The 16,516-nt window shown below is 56.7% G+C and overlaps 1 protein-coding gene across 2 annotated transcripts in view; it reads left to right on the plus strand.

Moving 5' to 3' along the window:
- The window catches only part of PDGFRB (platelet derived growth factor receptor beta), a 37,644-nt gene extending 24,530 nt beyond the window's left edge, over positions 1-13,114 (plus strand). The window contains exons 11-23 of one of the 2 annotated variants that reach the window (XM_044777834.2): positions 750-844; positions 1,767-1,899; positions 2,384-2,488; positions 2,824-2,934; positions 3,985-4,144; positions 5,174-5,334; positions 6,029-6,147; positions 6,406-6,528; positions 7,301-7,412; positions 7,864-7,963; positions 8,523-8,628; positions 9,472-9,704; positions 11,029-13,114. In XM_044777834.2, coding sequence (XP_044633769.1) covers positions 750-844; positions 1,767-1,899; positions 2,384-2,488; positions 2,824-2,934; positions 3,985-4,144; positions 5,174-5,334; positions 6,029-6,147; positions 6,406-6,528; positions 7,301-7,412; positions 7,864-7,963; positions 8,523-8,628; positions 9,472-9,704; positions 11,029-11,212 — 1,742 coding nt within the window. In that variant the 3' untranslated portion in view covers positions 11,213-13,114. The remainder of the gene's footprint in view (positions 1-749; positions 845-1,766; positions 1,900-2,383; positions 2,489-2,823; positions 2,935-3,984; positions 4,145-5,173; positions 5,335-6,028; positions 6,148-6,405; positions 6,529-7,300; positions 7,413-7,863; positions 7,964-8,522; positions 8,629-9,471; positions 9,705-11,028) is intronic. The other variant, XM_044777835.2, reaches the window with a different exon arrangement.
- Positions 13,115-16,516: the final 3,402 nt, after the last annotated feature.

The raw sequence follows: 16,516 nt of genomic DNA on the forward strand, positions 1-16,516 counted from the left end.
ATAGAGGCAGGTGGGGGGCCAAGGAGGAGGGAAGGAGTTCCCCAGGGACCCCATGGGTGGCCAGTGGGGCAGGGCAGGGGAGACGAGGGTCTGGCCAGGGCCAATGTGGAGGGAGTAGGAAGGAATGGGAAGCTGTGCGGCAAAGAGGCTGAGGCCTTGGGGATGGAAGAGACTCAGGACTTGGGGGGGCCCCTACTTGGTTACTCGCATTCCCTGGGGCATGCACTTTGTAACCACCCTCACTACTCCAACCCCGCTGGACACTTGGGGTGAAACACAGGAGGAAACAGGCTCCTCTCTGCAGTCTGGGTTCATCAGGCTGTGGGGGCTCCATCATTCAGTCCACTGGCTGGCCACTCGGTCAGGCTCTGTCTGAGCTGTGACAGCCCTGACGAGGGCAGAGATTCAGAGGAGAGGTGAGCCGCAGCCCAGCCGTCAGGAGCTTGCCCCCAATCTGGAGCTACAGCAGACAGGCCAGACTGACCCCCCAGGCTAAAGGGATGTGGGGGCCGGTAGTGATCTGAGCTGTGGGTGGTTACTGAGGGGCACGGGGTGTTTATGGGAGAGGCTGAAGGTGTGGCCCAGAGGGACAGGCTGAGAATCAGACATCACAGGCCACGGTTGGTGGAGGAGGGCTTCTCTTCTGGGCAGGATGGGCAAAGAGGGATTTGTGGTGCCAAAGATGGGGTGAGGGGAGGACAGCTGCCAAGCGCCCTGTTTGCTTATGGCTGGCTTTTGTCTGCCTCCAGCTCTGCCCTTCAAGGTGGTGGTGATCTCAGCCATCCTGGCCTTGGTGGTCCTCACGATCATCTCCCTCATCATCCTCATCATGCTCTGGCAGAAGGTAAGCCCCCACCCTCGCCTAATGGGTGCAGACTGGCACACCATTTTTTTTGCATGGACCACCCCCCCCCCCCCGGCCCCCGCTGTCCTTGAATCCTGCAGGATCTGGCCGTGCCTAGGCCAGCACGGAGCTCAGGTGTAAAATGATACAGAGTGACACTGAGTGTCTGAGCTGCCTCCACCCCCAGCACCTGGGCCGACCTGGGCCTGATCCAGACCATCCGGGGTTCCCTGCCTCTGCTCTGCCCCCTGGGGCCTGCTCAGACATCACCCTGCTAGCCTAGCCATAGGGCACGGACCTGTGGGGTGGACTCTGTGGGCTCCAGGGTTCTTCCAACTCTCACCCACAGAGACTCCCAGGATTCTACCAACATGCATTCTAAGCCTATTAATCTGTGATGTCAGTGTTCAGTTCTGAGAGTTCACCATTCTGTGATTCCAACATTTTAAGATTCCTGAGTTAGGATTGCAGCAACCCATCACTCTGTCATTCTAAGATTCCAGTCCTGTGATTCCAACATCCTGTGATTCCAACATTCTGGGGTTACATCTTTCTGAGACCCAGCACAGGGAGGGGCTGTCCACATCCGGCCGAGTGCTCCGGCCTCGCATCACTTTCAGGGGCTGCCTGCTCCTCTACTCCCATCTGAGGAGCAGCTGAAGCTCTGGGAGAAGCTGATAGGGAGGTTCTGATGAGCTGGGCCCTTGCCTGTCAGCTTCCCTTCAGCCACCCCCGAGCTGGGGCCCCTTGGCAGCTGTTCCCACTGAGCCCATGAAGACCTTGGCTCCATCAATAACTTGCTGTGTGACTTCAGATATGCCTCTGCCCCTCTCTGAGTTCAGAGTCTCCTGCCCCATCTGTTCCATAAGAGGCCTCGAGGCTCAGACTCCCTTTGATGACCCGTTTGGTCTCGGTCCTACAGAAGCCACGTTATGAGATCCGATGGAAGGTGATTGAATCTGTGAGCTCTGATGGCCATGAGTACATCTACGTGGACCCGATGCAGCTGCCCTACGACTCCACCTGGGAGCTGCCTCGGGACCAGCTTGTGCTTGGTCAGTCCAGGGAGGCCTCCTGTGGCAGGCTGAGGACTTGAGGCGGGTGGGAAGGCCTTGTCAGGACCAGCTTTGAGACCTAGGGCTGATGTCTTGCTGTCTCTGGCCCTCAGTGCCCCCCCTTCCATTGGCATCCTATGGTCCTGTGACTGTGAGAAAGGGCCCCTTCGCGGCACGAGGGGAAGTATTAGTCAAGGACAGGCTGAACGCCAGACCTGTGTTTAGTCTAGCTGGGGCGGCTGAGGGGTGCAGAGGAGCTGTGCTCCCCTCTGGGGAGGGAGGAAGTCTTCCAGGGACCAAAGATGGGCCAGAAAGCATGCAGGACTTAGATGAGACGCGAGCAAGGACCTTGAAACACTATGTTTTTAGGAACCTCCTTGGGGGAAAACCTTAAGTCCGGGGTGGCTTGAGGGGTTGGTCTCAGAGCAGGTGGGGGATGCAGCTTCCTGGTGGGCCGGGAGCTGAGGGGTCATCTCTACCCTAGGACGCACGCTTGGCTCCGGGGCCTTTGGGCAGGTGGTGGAGGCCACGGCTCATGGCCTGAGCCATTCACAAGCCACGATGAAAGTGGCCGTCAAGATGCTGAAATGTGAGTCCTGGGAGCCTGCCACTCCCTCACATCTGGGCCCCCACCTCTCCCTGCCCCCTCCCCACACATTCAGGCGTGCAGTCACACCCCAGCCAGCACCACTCCTGATTCTGCTTTGGGAGAGCCTTTCTCCCCCTCCCCCTCCTCCAGGGGCCTCCTCCCCTCCCCTCCCTTCCTTCCATCCTCTTTCCCCTCACCCTGCGTGTGGGTCCATACCATCCTAGGCCACCTGGGTCCTCCAGCACAGGGTGGGGCGGAAGAGCCAGAATAGGCTCCCATGGGGCCTCCATGGGGCCTCAGTGGCTGGGCCAGGCCTGAGGCCCCCTCTCCCTCAGCTACAGCCCGCAGCAGTGAGAAGCAAGCCCTCATGTCGGAGCTGAAGATCATGAGTCACCTCGGGCCCCATCTGAATGTGGTCAACCTGCTGGGGGCCTGCACCAAAGGAGGTACCGTACTTACTCTCCCAGAGGACTCTGGAAATGCCAGCAGCCGAGGCCTGGCCCCTTCCCACCCCCTCCTCACTCCACGGACAGCAGGACACTCCAGCTGGAGGGTCTGCACCCATCCTGCTCATTGCCCTCCCTTCACAGACCCGGATGGGTGTGGGGTTTACAAATCCACAAAATCACAGCACTGTCAAGGCCAAAGGACTCTTTCAGGTTCCAGTCCCAGTGGTTTCCAAATCAAGGGGTCCCATGAGATTTTTTAATTTTCAAAATGCGTTTTAGAAACTGTAATACATAACAGCTCCTGCGACACTGAGATGAGTTATATGCCCACCATGGGAGACCACCAGCGTGCTCGCTGGGAGCCGCTTTCCTTCAGATCATAGGAGAGAGTCTCTCCAGCCAAGTGCATTTATTTGAAGCTCTGATTGCACGTTAGGCCGCAAAAAAATGTTATCACCATTTGCAGCTGCTTATTGGGAGATTTCGGATTTTTCCTCAGGATTGTGCAACCAAAACAAAATACAGAAGTACGTTGCGTACAGAGGCCAGTTTGTGTCTGCGATGATCGCCCGTTTCAAAATGTTTGTTTTCATCAATATCTTCAATCTCCCACTGATTGACTTTCAGTAGATGTATTTCAATTTAAACAGTAACTTGATAATAAACAGTGCCTTTATTTACTTTATGTACTGGGCTCCAAAATAATCTTTAGTTTGAAAGGCTTTCAGTAGCAGCTAACACTGTGTGCTTGCTGTGGGCCCGGCACAGAGCTGAGCCGACAAGGGTAGCATCTCAGGACACCCGTGACAGCCCCTGGGGCGTCTGATTGGCCCCATTTAACAAATGGGAAAACTAAAGCTCAGGGAGACTAAGAATCTCGCTTGCAGTCACAGAGACAGGAAAAGAAGCCAAGTTTGCCTGTTGCTACAGCCCCTTCATGGTCTTACCCAACTGCCTCCCCCACGTGCAGCCCGTCACTAGCCTCCTGGCCCTGGTGGGAACCCCGAGGCCTCGCAGGGAACTGTCCCTGAGCCTGTCCCTCCACAGGACCCATCTACATCATCACCGAATACTGCCGCTACGGCGACCTGGTGGACTACCTGCACCGCAACAAGCACACGTTCCTGCAGCACTGCTCCGAGAAGCGCCGGCCGCCCAGCGCCGAGCTCTACAGCAACGCCCTGCCCGTCGGCCTCCCCCTGCCCAGGTACTGCCCGGGGAGGGAGGCCAGGGCCTGCATCCTGGGGGAGCCCCAGGAGCCTGCTCACTCCCACCCTGTCCAGGACAGGGTCACTCCTGGCCTCACAAGTCACTGGGCTGTTTCACGGGTCACGAGGCATAACAATAATGTGATGGTGATGGTGGGCTCGCCTGCTGCCTACCGACTCTCCGCAGCATGCCAGCCCTTTTGCTGAGCGCCCTGCAGCTGTGGCCTCTGAGCCCTCACTCTGTTCCTGTGTCTGAGGCCTTCCTCAGTGAGCACCGGGCTCTCCTGTCCCAGGCCCCCCTCCCACAGCTGCACTCCAGGCTCGGCTCCTCGCTGCGGCTTCCCTACTCCCTCTGCACACCAGTCTCTCTGGTGTCCCGTGGGCAAGGCAGGCCCTCTCTTCTTCTTTTCAAAAAATAACATTTCTTGGTTCTTTTGCTGATTACAAATGCAATACAGGTTTACTGCAGAGGCAAGAGTAACTTCAGAAAAGCATTGAAAGCCATTAAAACTCACTCCTGTCTCCCCAATATGTTGATCGATTTCCTTTCAGTCTTTTTTGTCCTCCTGGAGACACGTGTATGTTGACCCACAGCTCTCTGGGAGCTGATGCTGCGGGTAGCGCACGAAGGCAATTCATTGCCCACTCTGGGTTGTGACTGGGCACTCATGGGGCATCATGGCTGGACGGTGCTGCAGAGGCCACAGAAAGGTGCCTTGGTACTGGTCCTTCTTGTGACCCTTGTCCTGGGCTGCCACAGGTGCCCCTGGGCATGAGCTCTCTGAGGACACACACTGGGTCTTATGTCATCTTGGCAGCCCCAGCACCCAGCTCAGGTTGAAAGCCTGGTTGAAAGGGCTCACTGTGTGGTCATCCACACGGTGGCAGACTGGAGGAGGGTGAGTGAGTGAGTGATAGCAGGAATACATGAGTGACAGGGCCTTGCACGCCCCAGGGCAAGTAGAGGGGCAGGAGGGGGAAGAGAAGGGAAAGGCTTGGCGTCTCCTGTGATGCTCTCTCACCCCCAGCCACATGTCCCTGCCTGGGGAGAGTGACGGTGGCTACATGGACATGAGCAAGGACGAGTCGGTGGACTACGTGCCCATGCTGGACATGAAAGGAGACGTCAAATATGCAGACATCGAGTCCTCCAACTACATGGCCCCTTACGATAACTACGTCCCCTCTGGTGGGTGCGCACGGTGTCCTCACCCCTGTGCGGCTCTTACACCTGTGCAGTGATGTATTCTTCTCAAAGCCTTTCACATGCCCAGCCTGGCAGCAACCCTGCGAGGAAGGCGGCCTCGTGCCCATTTCATAGATGCAGAAACTGAGGCTAGCCGCCTGCCTAAAGCTGCTGTGTGGTGGAGCTCCAATGTGAACCCCTGTTTCTGGGTCCAGTGGTGTGCACACAGCCCACAGGGAGGGGAGGAAAGAAGGTCCGGGGGGGGGTGGTACCTGGCCTCCTGGGGCCTTGGGGAAGAGTGGTCTGCACAGAGTAGGCCCCAGGTTGATCCAGGGTCCCTGAGAAGCAGGCAGGCCAGGCTGAGCAAAAGTGGCCCAGGGCTAATGCCAAAGGATTTTCTGTTTGAGTGATTTTCTGTCGAATGAGGACACTGAGAAAGTAAGAGAGGTTTAGTTAGGATATTTGGAAATCATTTTCATTTTGGGGGAGACTCCTCCCCACATCAATAGCCGTCATAGCACTACTCAACCTTCTACGTGCTTCCACACGCGACCGACCTATTCCACATCATGGTCAGTATTCCACAGACCTTCAGTAGCCACCTATCTTGGGCATTCAGGCTCATGAGCCAAAGGGCAGGGGTGCTAAGGGTCGTGGGGAGACACAAGACGGTGGGTGACCTTCTGCTCTCCCCTAGCCCCCGAGAGGACCTGCCGGGCGACTTTGATCAACGACTCCCCAGTGCTCAGCTACACCGACCTTGTGGGCTTCAGCTATCAGGTGGCCAATGGCATGGAGTTCCTGGCCTCCAAGAATGTACGTGTGGTCACAGTGGGCAGAGTGGGTCATGGGGAGGTGGGTCACCCAGCCAGCCGGGGTCCTCCAAGTACACAGCCCATAGGGCAGCTCCCTGTGGTGGGTGCGGACAGCGAATGCCGTCTCCCCGTGTGGCCCCTCACCCCGTGTGGCCCCCCCATACCTGGGCAGTAAGGCATTTTTCCCAAAGCCCTTGACAGGGAGGGTCTTTCCCCACAATTGCCCCCATGGCCTCAGCTCCCGTCTCCCCTTACCCAGTGTGTCCACCGAGACCTGGCGGCCAGGAACGTGCTCATCTGTGAGGGCAAGCTGGTCAAGATCTGTGACTTTGGCCTGGCTCGTGACATCATGCGGGACTCGAACTACATCTCCAAAGGCAGTGTGAGCACCTTTCCCGACTAAAGTGGCTGTGGCTCATAGGAGGTCAGGACGGGGCTCCTCGCGGCCCAACCTGCCCAGTGGCAACAGGCTCAGCCTGCCTAGCCATGTGTGCAGGGACAGGAATGGGAGCCACCATCGTGCATGGGGCGGAGGGGGCAGAGACGCTGAGGCTTTTCGGGGCTCAGATTTGACAGCAAGGGGCAAGGGACCAGCTGTAATGGGTCCAGGGGAGGGTGGAGGGGAAGCAGGCCAAATGTGTTCCACCAGCAGTGGTGCTGGCAAAGGAAGATGCCCTGGCACAAGGCTAAGGGAGACGGGGAGGTGACAGACAGTATTTGGTTCAAAACTGACTATCGTGCCTCCCACTCGTGTCCCTTCTTTCCACGTGGGGACAGTGAACCCCGAGGTGATGCTGGGCCCCAGAGATCTAAGGCAGCTAGGGTGAGAGCTGGTGGCACCTTGGCATGTCCCTGGCTCCCCGTCCACTCTACCAACCTGGTCAAGGGCCTCTACTGGGGTCATGGGGGCTGCGGGGGCCTCTCCTGTGAGGAGCCTCAGACCCTGGGGCTCTCGCCCAGGGACAGGGGCTGCCAGATCCCCAGCACATGGAAAAGGAACTCAGCCTCCTGATCTTCTGGCCAGCACTGGGGTGGGTGGGCATCAGGGACCAGGAGCGAGGAGTTGGGAGTGGGAACCACCAGGCCTCCTCCCCTCCCAGGTACTGAGTGGGGCTAGCCCCTTCTTGCACTCAGGCTGTCCTGCCCTCCCACAGACCTTCCTGCCTTTGAAGTGGATGGCCCCCGAGAGCATCTTCAACAGCCTCTACACCACCCTGAGCGACGTGTGGTCCTTCGGGATCTTACTCTGGGAGATCTTCACCCTGGGTATGCTCCCTTCTTCCCCCAGCCCTCAGCAACATGGCACGGCCTCCACCCTGACCACTCACGCTGCCCAACTGGTAGGGCTGTGGGACAGGCTCCAGGACAGGGGTCCAGGGCTCTGGTTCAAGTCCCAGCTCTGCTGCTTTCTTGCTGCTGTGTTTCCTTGGCAAGTCCCTTGCCCTCTCTGTCTCTTTACCTCCCCATCTGAGTATCAGGGGGTTTAGACAGTGACATCAAAAAGCCTGCTTGGCTCTCGTGCTCTCTGGTTCTCTGATTCTGGAGAGGCTTGCAGTCTCCGTCCAGAGCCCATGAAAAAGCCCACGTTTCCCACTGCCGAGGCCACTGCACCCTCACCCACGCCAGGCTGGTGTGCCTCTCCCCGTCCCATAGAAAGATACCTGCCACTTTTCCACCATCCCTGAGCCTGCGTATCTACTGTCTCTGCCCCCGACAGGTGGCACCCCTTACCCAGAGCTGCCCATGAACGAGCAGTTCTACAATGCCATCAAGCGGGGCTACCGCATGGCCCAGCCTGCCCACGCCTCCGACGAGATGTAAGTGGAGCACTCTGCATTTGGGAGGGTTTTTTGGGTACAAATGATAGATATCCAACTTTACCGGCTTAAGCCAAAGATAGATTTATTACTCAGAGACCTAGACAAATCTAGGAACAGTTGGAGCTAGGGCTTCAGATGATGTCATCAGAAATCTCTTGCTCTCCCCTGTGGCTCTGCTTTCCTCTGGGCTGCCCTCATTTTCAGGCTGGCACTAGCCAAATGGCTATATCCTGGCTGCTTTCACCATCGTTCCAGCGAAAGGCCCAGAGGTGACTGTTGAGGGCGCAGCAGGGGTCCCATGGCCATCCAGAACCAGCTCCTGAGCTGAGGGGATGAAAACTCTTACCCGCCAGACCTGAGTCATGTCCTCACCAAGGCGTGGCCAACCCATGGGACCACTGGTGGAGGGAGGGCTTCCCAAGGGGACATGGAGGTGCAATGATGGGAAGACAACACCTGTCCACCTACCTTCCCCCACTCCTTTCATTGCTCACCTTGTTCTGGGAGGCGGCAGACCCTCAGCCGGAGACCCTGACCCCCCTGCCCCTCTCCCCAGCTACGAGATCATGCAGAAGTGCTGGGAAGAGAAGTTTGAGATTCGGCCTCCCTTCTCCCAGCTGGTGCTGCTTCTCGAGAGACTGCTGGGTGAGGGTTACAAAAAGGTATGTTGAGGCAGGGAGGGGGTGGGGAACAGAGCATTCTGCTCCAGAAGTCTGACGCTAGGTACAAGGCTCTGTGTGACATGCTGGTATTTGGGGGACCACCCTTTACCCGCTCTGGGTCTCAGTTTCCCTGCAAGTACTAGTAAGGGATGGGCTGGAGCTATGAGTCTAATTTATTTTAGCAGCACAGAGAAACTGATTGACTTAAAGGGAGCCTACAGCCCCCTTCCTGCTGCAGCCTTCCTCCTGCCTTTGCACCCATGCCACATCTTGGGTCTCCTTCAGAAGTCTGAATGCCCCCAGGCTGGATGGCTGCTAAGGGCCTGGCCACGGGCTCACACAAGGCAGATGGAGCCGGCAGGCCTTAAAGCCCTCCCTGTCCAACAGCGGGAGCTAGAGTGAGGGGCGCACGTCTCAGGTGGCACAGACACGGCCCTTTCCTGAGGTCCACCCCACTGCCACCCTGTGCTCTGGGACCAGTGAGATGGAGTGCAGTTGGCACCACTCAGTGGCAACGGAAACTGAGGCCCCACTGAAGGAGGCCAAGGCAGGAGGAGAGCCCGCACCCCTCTAGGCTGAAGTGGGGAAGTCTTAGGGTCCCGGGTGCTGCTCTGCTAACTGCTCCTCCCTGGGCGTTCCTGAGCTCACTTTGTCTGCTGATATGCAATTGGGCGGGCACCTCAGCTGTCTGGCTTTGGGCAATTCTCCTTCCTCTTTGAGTGCCAGTTGCCTTATTCACACGAGGTGGGAGGACCTGGGTCAGAATCTTACTGTTGGATGGTCCCTAATCCCTTTCTGGTCTGACCACCCCTGTTTCTTGGTCCTGTCTGTGTCCGGGAGCAGAAGTACCAGCAGGTGGATGAGGAGTTTCTGAGGAGCGACCACCCAGCCATCCTTCGGTCCCAAGCCCGCTTGCCCGGCTTCCATGGTCTCCGATCACCCCTGGACGCCAGCTCCGTCCTCTACACTGCTGTGCAGCCCAATGAGGGTGACAACGACTATATCATCCCCCTGCCCGACCCCAAACCCGAGGTTGCTGATGAGGGCCCAGTGGAGGGTTCCCCCAGCCTTGCCAGGTAGCCACTCTGGTCCCAGGGCCCAAGGCAATGGTGTGAGTAGTGTGTGTGTGTGTGTGTGTGTGTGTGTGTGTGTCTGTCTGTGTCTTCATCCCATCAGGCTTTCCTTAGAAGTAAGTTACCTAGGGTGTATACTTTATTCCTGCCAGTAAATAGAAGAGAGAAGTGAACTCATTTGACCTTGGATGACCTTAGGTGGAAAGGGCAGGCTGTTAAGAGAAAGAATGGGCTGGGACTTATTTGCAAGGCAGCTGTTTCCTTTAAAGGAACCCTATAGGCCATCTACTCTCTCCCCTGTGTGGGCCTGTCCTAGCCCTAAGAAAACCTGTTAGCATCCCCAGCCCCCAGCGTATTGCTCTGGAGTCATCACCAGCCCTAGGCCTGTGGTCTCTCCTCCGGCACCGTGCTCTGAGGGCCCAGGGGGCCTGGGATGGTTGTAGGAGGCAGAGGAGCCTACAGGAGGTCCGGCCAGACTTCAGACTGGGAAGGAGATTGGTGCTTCTCCTTTGCCTTGGGATGGGGTGACGTCACAGCGTGGGGAGGGCTTTGGAGGAAGGCCAGCTGTCACCTGGACTTGATGTTCAGACAGGATCTCCCCTCAGCTGGAGTGAAGGTTCCCCATGATGCCAGACCCACCCCCAAAACAAGACTCACCCCATGGTGAAGTGGCAGGAGCCCCAGGCTGGGGTTCCAGCTCCAGCTCCACCAATGGCTGCTGTGAGACGCAGGCAGACACCTTCCCTGCGAGCCTCAGCTCCATGTGCACGAGGAGCACGTGCAGGACGTGGGCCCCCCCCCCCCGACCCTGCTTGAGAAGGTATTCCAAGGCTCCAGATAGCTGGTGTGCAGAGCAGTTAAATCCAGAGTTCAAACAGCTTGGGGTGTGCATACTGACCCTGTTCTGTGCTCTCAGACAAGCTGCTTCCCCTCTCTGAACCTCAGTTTCCTATTCTATAAAATGAAGACAATATGAGGACTTCTATTTGGACATTATTGTGAGGATTAAATGAAATAATGTATATCTTCAGGAGTGCAGGAGATGGAGACACTGATGGGTGAGCAATGATCTTTGGAGTCAACTGGATCTGCTCTAAAATCCCGGTTCCTATACTTACCTACTGTGTGATGCAGGGCAGGGCCACAACCTCTCTGAGCTGCAGTTTCCTCACGGTGCCTGCCCTGCATAGTCTTTACAAAGATTAAATAAACTAAAGTGTGTGAGGTGCCTGGTACAAGGCTAGGCACAGAAAGCTCTTGACTAATGCTGTTACTATTTGACTGTGGTTCCCTCCCAGCCCCTCACTCACTTGCCCTCTCCTTCTAGCTCCACCCTGAATGAAGTCAACACCTCCTCTACCATCTCCTGTGACAGCCCCCTGGAACCACAAGAGGAACCAGAGCCAGAGGCCCAGCCCGAGCCCCAGGTGCAGCCGGAGCTGGAGCCAGAGTGGCCGCTGGATTCAAGCTGCCCCGGGCCTCGGGCCGAGGCGGAGGACAGCTTCCTGTAGGGGGCTGGCCCCCACCCTGCCCTGCCTGAAGCTCCCCCTCTACCTCCCAGCACCCAGCGCCTCCTGGCCTGGCCTGGCCTCCTACCAGCCGGGCTGCTCCTATCAGCTGTCCCCTTCTGGAAAGCTTTTGCTCCTGGCATGTCGCACGCCAACCCCTGGCGCTGGCTTAGGAGGCAAGAGAACTGCAGAGGCCATGAGCAGCCCTCTGCCTCTGGGGAGCCCATGTGACTCTGAGCCAGGGTTCTCCCAGGGGACTCAGTTTCCCCATCTGTAAGATGGGAAAGTTGGGCTTGGTGACCCACAATCTGGGACTCTCTCCCTGGCTGACAGTTGGGGAGAGTGGAACCCCAGGGGAGAGTCTCGAGGTTCAGGAGGTGGTAAATTAACCTTTTTCTATGCAGCCAGCTACCCCTCAAGGGGCTGCAGCTCTCTCCTTACACTTTGAGCCACCCAAGAGCCGGGGAAGGGCCCCTGGCCTCCCTGCCCTCTGGCTGAGCAGGGGCCTGGCCTTGGACAGGGCTGCCTCATCCAGAAGCCACCTCCCCTCCATGCCAGTTTCCACTTTCCCAGGCCCGAGCTGGTCTGGGGCCTTCCATGCTTAATCGGTGCTGGGGGCTGAGCCGAGTACGGGACACCCTGGCCTGTAGCTCCTGCCCCAGGCACTTGGGGCACACCTCGCCATAAAAAGTGCCGGTGTCCATGTCTTCCTGGCCCATAAGTCCTGGGGTCATTTTTCCTCATCACCCTCAGTCTTACTCCACCCATCAGAGTCTCCTGGGCCCGACGGGCCCCACATCTGTGATGAGGGTGTTGATGTGCCTGCGAGAAGTATCCACACGTGTGGACCAATATGTGGACCGATATGTGTATTGGACCTGCCATGAGACTTTGGAGGAATCCCTCGCCCTCTCTGGGCCTGTTTTCCCGTTGGAAAATGAGCAGGTTGGACTCGCTGACTTCTGGTGCCTTGCCAACAGTAACATTCTTAGAATATTTCCGGGGGTTGCGCACTTGCCCAGATGAAGCAAAGCCAGACACCCCAAACCTCCATCCTGGGGGTCAGCTGGGGCCTGGGGGGATTCCAGACCACACATCACACTGCAGGCGTTCAGAGACCATGACCCTTCCCCAGGCCCCTGGCAAGTCCCGAAAGGCCAGCTGCCCAGGCCTTGACTCGGAGTGACAGCCAGTGTCTGGGAAGCCCCCAGCAGCTGCCCCAGGGACGTGGGAAGATCACGGAACCCCTCTCAGCACCCACGATGACCTCTGGAGCTATCCTGGGCAAAGGGGGCAGAGAGGGCGAATCAGAGCACCTCAGGCAGCCCCCCACTCCAGCACCTGCTGTCCAGGTCTGTGCCACAGACATAAGAGACAGTGAGGGCCCCCGGGGGCCCCGGGAAGGACAAGAAGCCTTGGATAGGGAACCTGAGAAACAGATGAAAGAGGTGGGTACTTTAGGGGCTGCCTTCTCTCCTGCCGGCTGCCCTGTGGAGGCAGTACCCACAGGATATGGCTTTGTCACTGCCCAGGCCTGCTCACCTCACTGTCTCTGCCAGCCACACCCCAGCCCAGTGGGCACTGGAGGTGCCAGAGGAGTGAGGGCTGTGGCCAAGGCCACCAGCAGAGGGAGGGGATGGGAGCGAGGGAAGAGCAGCCCTCTGGGCACCAGCCGTCTATGCTGGTTGGCACCTCCGTGCCCCGGGGCCCCTGGTGGAGCAGAAGGAGTGGGTTCTCACTACGGTACCAAAGATGTAATCACCTAGGTTTACAAGTATTTTTAGGACTCACATTAACTCACATTTATACAACAGAAGTGCTATTTTGTATGCCAACAAATTTTCCTATCTGTGTACTTTTTTTTAAGGGAAAGATTTTAATATTAAACCTGGTGCTTCTCACTCATAGACTTTGTGGTCTTTTGCGGGCTTGGGTCCCTGTTCCTGGGAGGTGACAGGAGTGGAGTGGGGCAGACAGGGCTTGGCCCAGCCTCAGGGTCCCCACACAGGTCCCTTCAGCTCTGAGCCTTGTTTCCATCTGTAAAATGAGGATTTTCACACTCCCCCCAACCCCTTGCTAGGAGCTTGGTGACCTGGACCATGGGCTTCAGTTTTCTAAGTTGTGAAATGAGAAGGTTGTTCTGGCTCTGCGGTGCCTGGCCCTGGGTTGGGCTGGCCTGAGCCCTTCCTGCGGCCCCCACCCAACCCCACCATGTGCTTTGGCTTTGGCTATTAAGCTGGGACACTGCCCCCCCCGCCACCTCCCCGCCCCACCCCGGCTCTGCCCTCCATTCCACCCGCGGGCCCAGGTTGAGGCTGGTGTGGCCGGTGAGAGGCATCTGCTAGAGCCCAGGTTCCAGGTCCTGGTGAGTAGCAGTTGGGTCCCAGGTAGGGGCAGGACAGACAGAGCACCCATCGGGGCTGGAGAGCAGGAAGAAGTGAAGAGATAGAGGAAGAGGAATGGAGGATGGTTGGGGGGAGTGAGGCAAGGGTGAGGCCAGGGGAGGCAGTGGGGGCCAGCTGTGGCTCTGAGGGCAGAGTCTGGCCAGGCTGGGCAGAGGGGTGCAGACCCGGCAGACCCCAGGCCCCTCACGGCTGCAGCAGCTCTGTGGTGTGAGGCTGGCATGAGCCGGGCAACCTGGTGCCTGCTGGCCAGCTCGTTCCTGGCCATAGGCTCCACTGCCCAGCCCAGGTCTGGGAGACCCTGGCAGCAGCATGGAGCCAGGGGCGATAGAGCTGCCAGGGGCGGAGTGCAAGGGTCCTGGACCCAGGTGGGGGCTTCCTGGCCCTCCCACCTGGGCCCTTTGGGAGGGTCACCTGAGGAAGAACCAGGTTTCAGCCTGCGATCTCTCGTACCTGACCGTGTGACTTGGCCTTCCCTCACTCTCTCTCATCTGGGGAAGGGCCATCTCAGTCTGTTTCTGGGGGACGGGCACCTTCTTTTGGAGCCCCAGGCCGCGCTGGAACAACTACAGCAGTCTGGGGCTGTGGCCACCAGTTGGAGGAACGGAGACATGGGGCAGCTCTGACTCACAGGCCAGCCGCCAGCTCAGGGGCAGCTGAGCCACGCCAGGGGGAACTCCGCCCGCTGCAGGGCCTGGCCACACAGCCCACCCTCCCCGGGGGTCCCGGCTTCAGAGCACGCCCAGAGCCCAGGACCCCTTCTGTCCTGGCTATGGTAGAACACAAATAAGCAATAGTCGGATCTGCCCTGTAAAGAGAACAAACAACCCACATTCCAGATGGGGATTATCCTTGCTCATGGGAAAAGCCCCCATCAGGACGTCAGGAGACCTCAGCTCCCTCCCTCAGGCCTGCTCCCTATGGGACCTTGGGTGGATGACACCACATCAGCCCTCAATTTCCCCAGCAGTAGATGGAGCTAATGATGCCACAAAGAGGTAACGGATGGTAAACACTGGCGACCACTTCTTGAACAGCAACTACGTGCCAGGGCGGAGCTGTTGCTTCACACACATTGTCTCATTTTACCCTCACATCAACCCTATGAACCAGGCACTGCTACTGTCCCCGGATTGCAAAGGTGAAACCAGTTCAGGGAGGTTTCAAAGTTATCTGGTCGGTATGGCAGGAACGGGGTAGGAGGCTGGGCCTGGCTGGCTCCTAAGTCAGTGCTCAGGGAACTAGACCACCCAGCCAGGGTTGCAGAGCTGGGGAGAAGGGGAGCTTGGGTCCCAACTCTTGTCTCCTGACTCCGGGCTTCTCTGGTGCTGTGTATCCCCAACAGAAAGGACAGGAAAGTGCTGGGTGAGAGGGAAGAGCTAAGCGAATCTGAGGGCTAGATAAAAATAATAATAATAAAAAATAATAAGTTTGGTGCAGAGGACCCTGTGCAGAGGGGGTGCGGAGCCCGGGAAGGGAGAACTGTAGGTCGGCCTCTGCGGGCTCCTGACTCCCAGACTCGCCACTCAGGCCAGCCCAGGGGAATGAGTGAGCTGGAATTTTCCTCCCAGACAGATGAGCCACTGGGAATACACAATTCTTCCGTCACCCTGTTCATAGCCAGGGTCCTTGTTCCTGGAAAAACAGGGCAAGACTGGAAGGACCTATTGCTCCTGGGGCCCAGCCTCCAGCTGATGAGGTGCCTCACAACTCCCCATCAGTGTCCCTTCTGTGACTCGGGCACTGTCTCTACAAGACCTCTCTTACTTCAGTTTATAGTTCAGCTTCATAATAATTAAACATTACTTTTATAAAAGTATTTGGGTAACATATGCCTGTATTAAAAAAAATCCATTACCATGATATATAATATAGAAAGAGAAAGTCTTATCTTTGTGTATTTTGTGTTTTAGACTCAAGTAACATTTTAAATGCTTATCTTCTTTCTTCAGCGGCTCTGTGTGTAGGAATTTATCCCAGGGAAATTCTGCCTATCACCGTGAATACTTTAGTTATGTTCTTCTAGAGTTTTTTCCCTTACTTCTGTACTAGTATTTGTATTTTGTCTCTGTACCTATCTATATAAATATATAATTATAATTTTAAATGAAACTACCATCATCATTTTGCAACTTTTTGTCTTCACTTAACAATGCTTCATGGGCACACTTGCGGGTCAGTGGTACAGACAGCTATTAATTCACTCATTTTTAGAGTTGCACATAATTTAAAAGCATGCCTGAGTCATAAATTATTTAACCAATCCCCTACAGATGGACGTTGGTGTTTCAGAGTTATAAATCATGCTGGGATGACCATTGTTGGTAAAGGATGTTTATATTTGTACATTTCTGTTAGTGTCTATTTCCATAGAATAAGTTCCTAGACACAGTTGCTGAGGAAAGAGAATAAACATTTAAAACATTACTGGAGTCTAAAAGTACCCTTTAAAATACACAAAATTACAGAGCTTCTGGGAGGCTAAGAAAATCAGACATAAAAATGATGAAATCAATCTTATTTGATTCCAGCTGGGTGCCTGGCCTCCTGGAAGAAGTCTGGAGCCTCTTCTGTTTGTTGAAGGGAACCACAGACAAGTGGTGGAGTGACAGGCACAGTGCACCAGGCGAGCCTTCTCCCCGGAGTCGCCAGAAGGGCCGAGCAGGAGCTGGCCTGCAATGTCATTCAGCTCCCAGTCCCCCATCCAGAGGGCACCCCACCTGTGGGGAAACCCAGCATCCCCTCGCTACCCTGGCTCTGCTCCGGTCTCTCATCTTGTAGAAAGTGTGCTCCTATCGGCAGTCCCATGTGATGCTCACAATAAACCTATGAGAGGGGGAAGGTGAGGCTCAGAGGCATTAAGCGCCGGCCCAAGGTCACACACAGGGAGGCTCCTGCCTGCCAG

The sequence above is a fragment of the Equus asinus genome, chromosome 9 (assembly GCF_041296235.1).
Source record: "Equus asinus isolate D_3611 breed Donkey chromosome 9, EquAss-T2T_v2, whole genome shotgun sequence".
Lineage (NCBI taxonomy): Eukaryota > Metazoa > Chordata > Mammalia > Perissodactyla > Equidae > Equus > Equus asinus.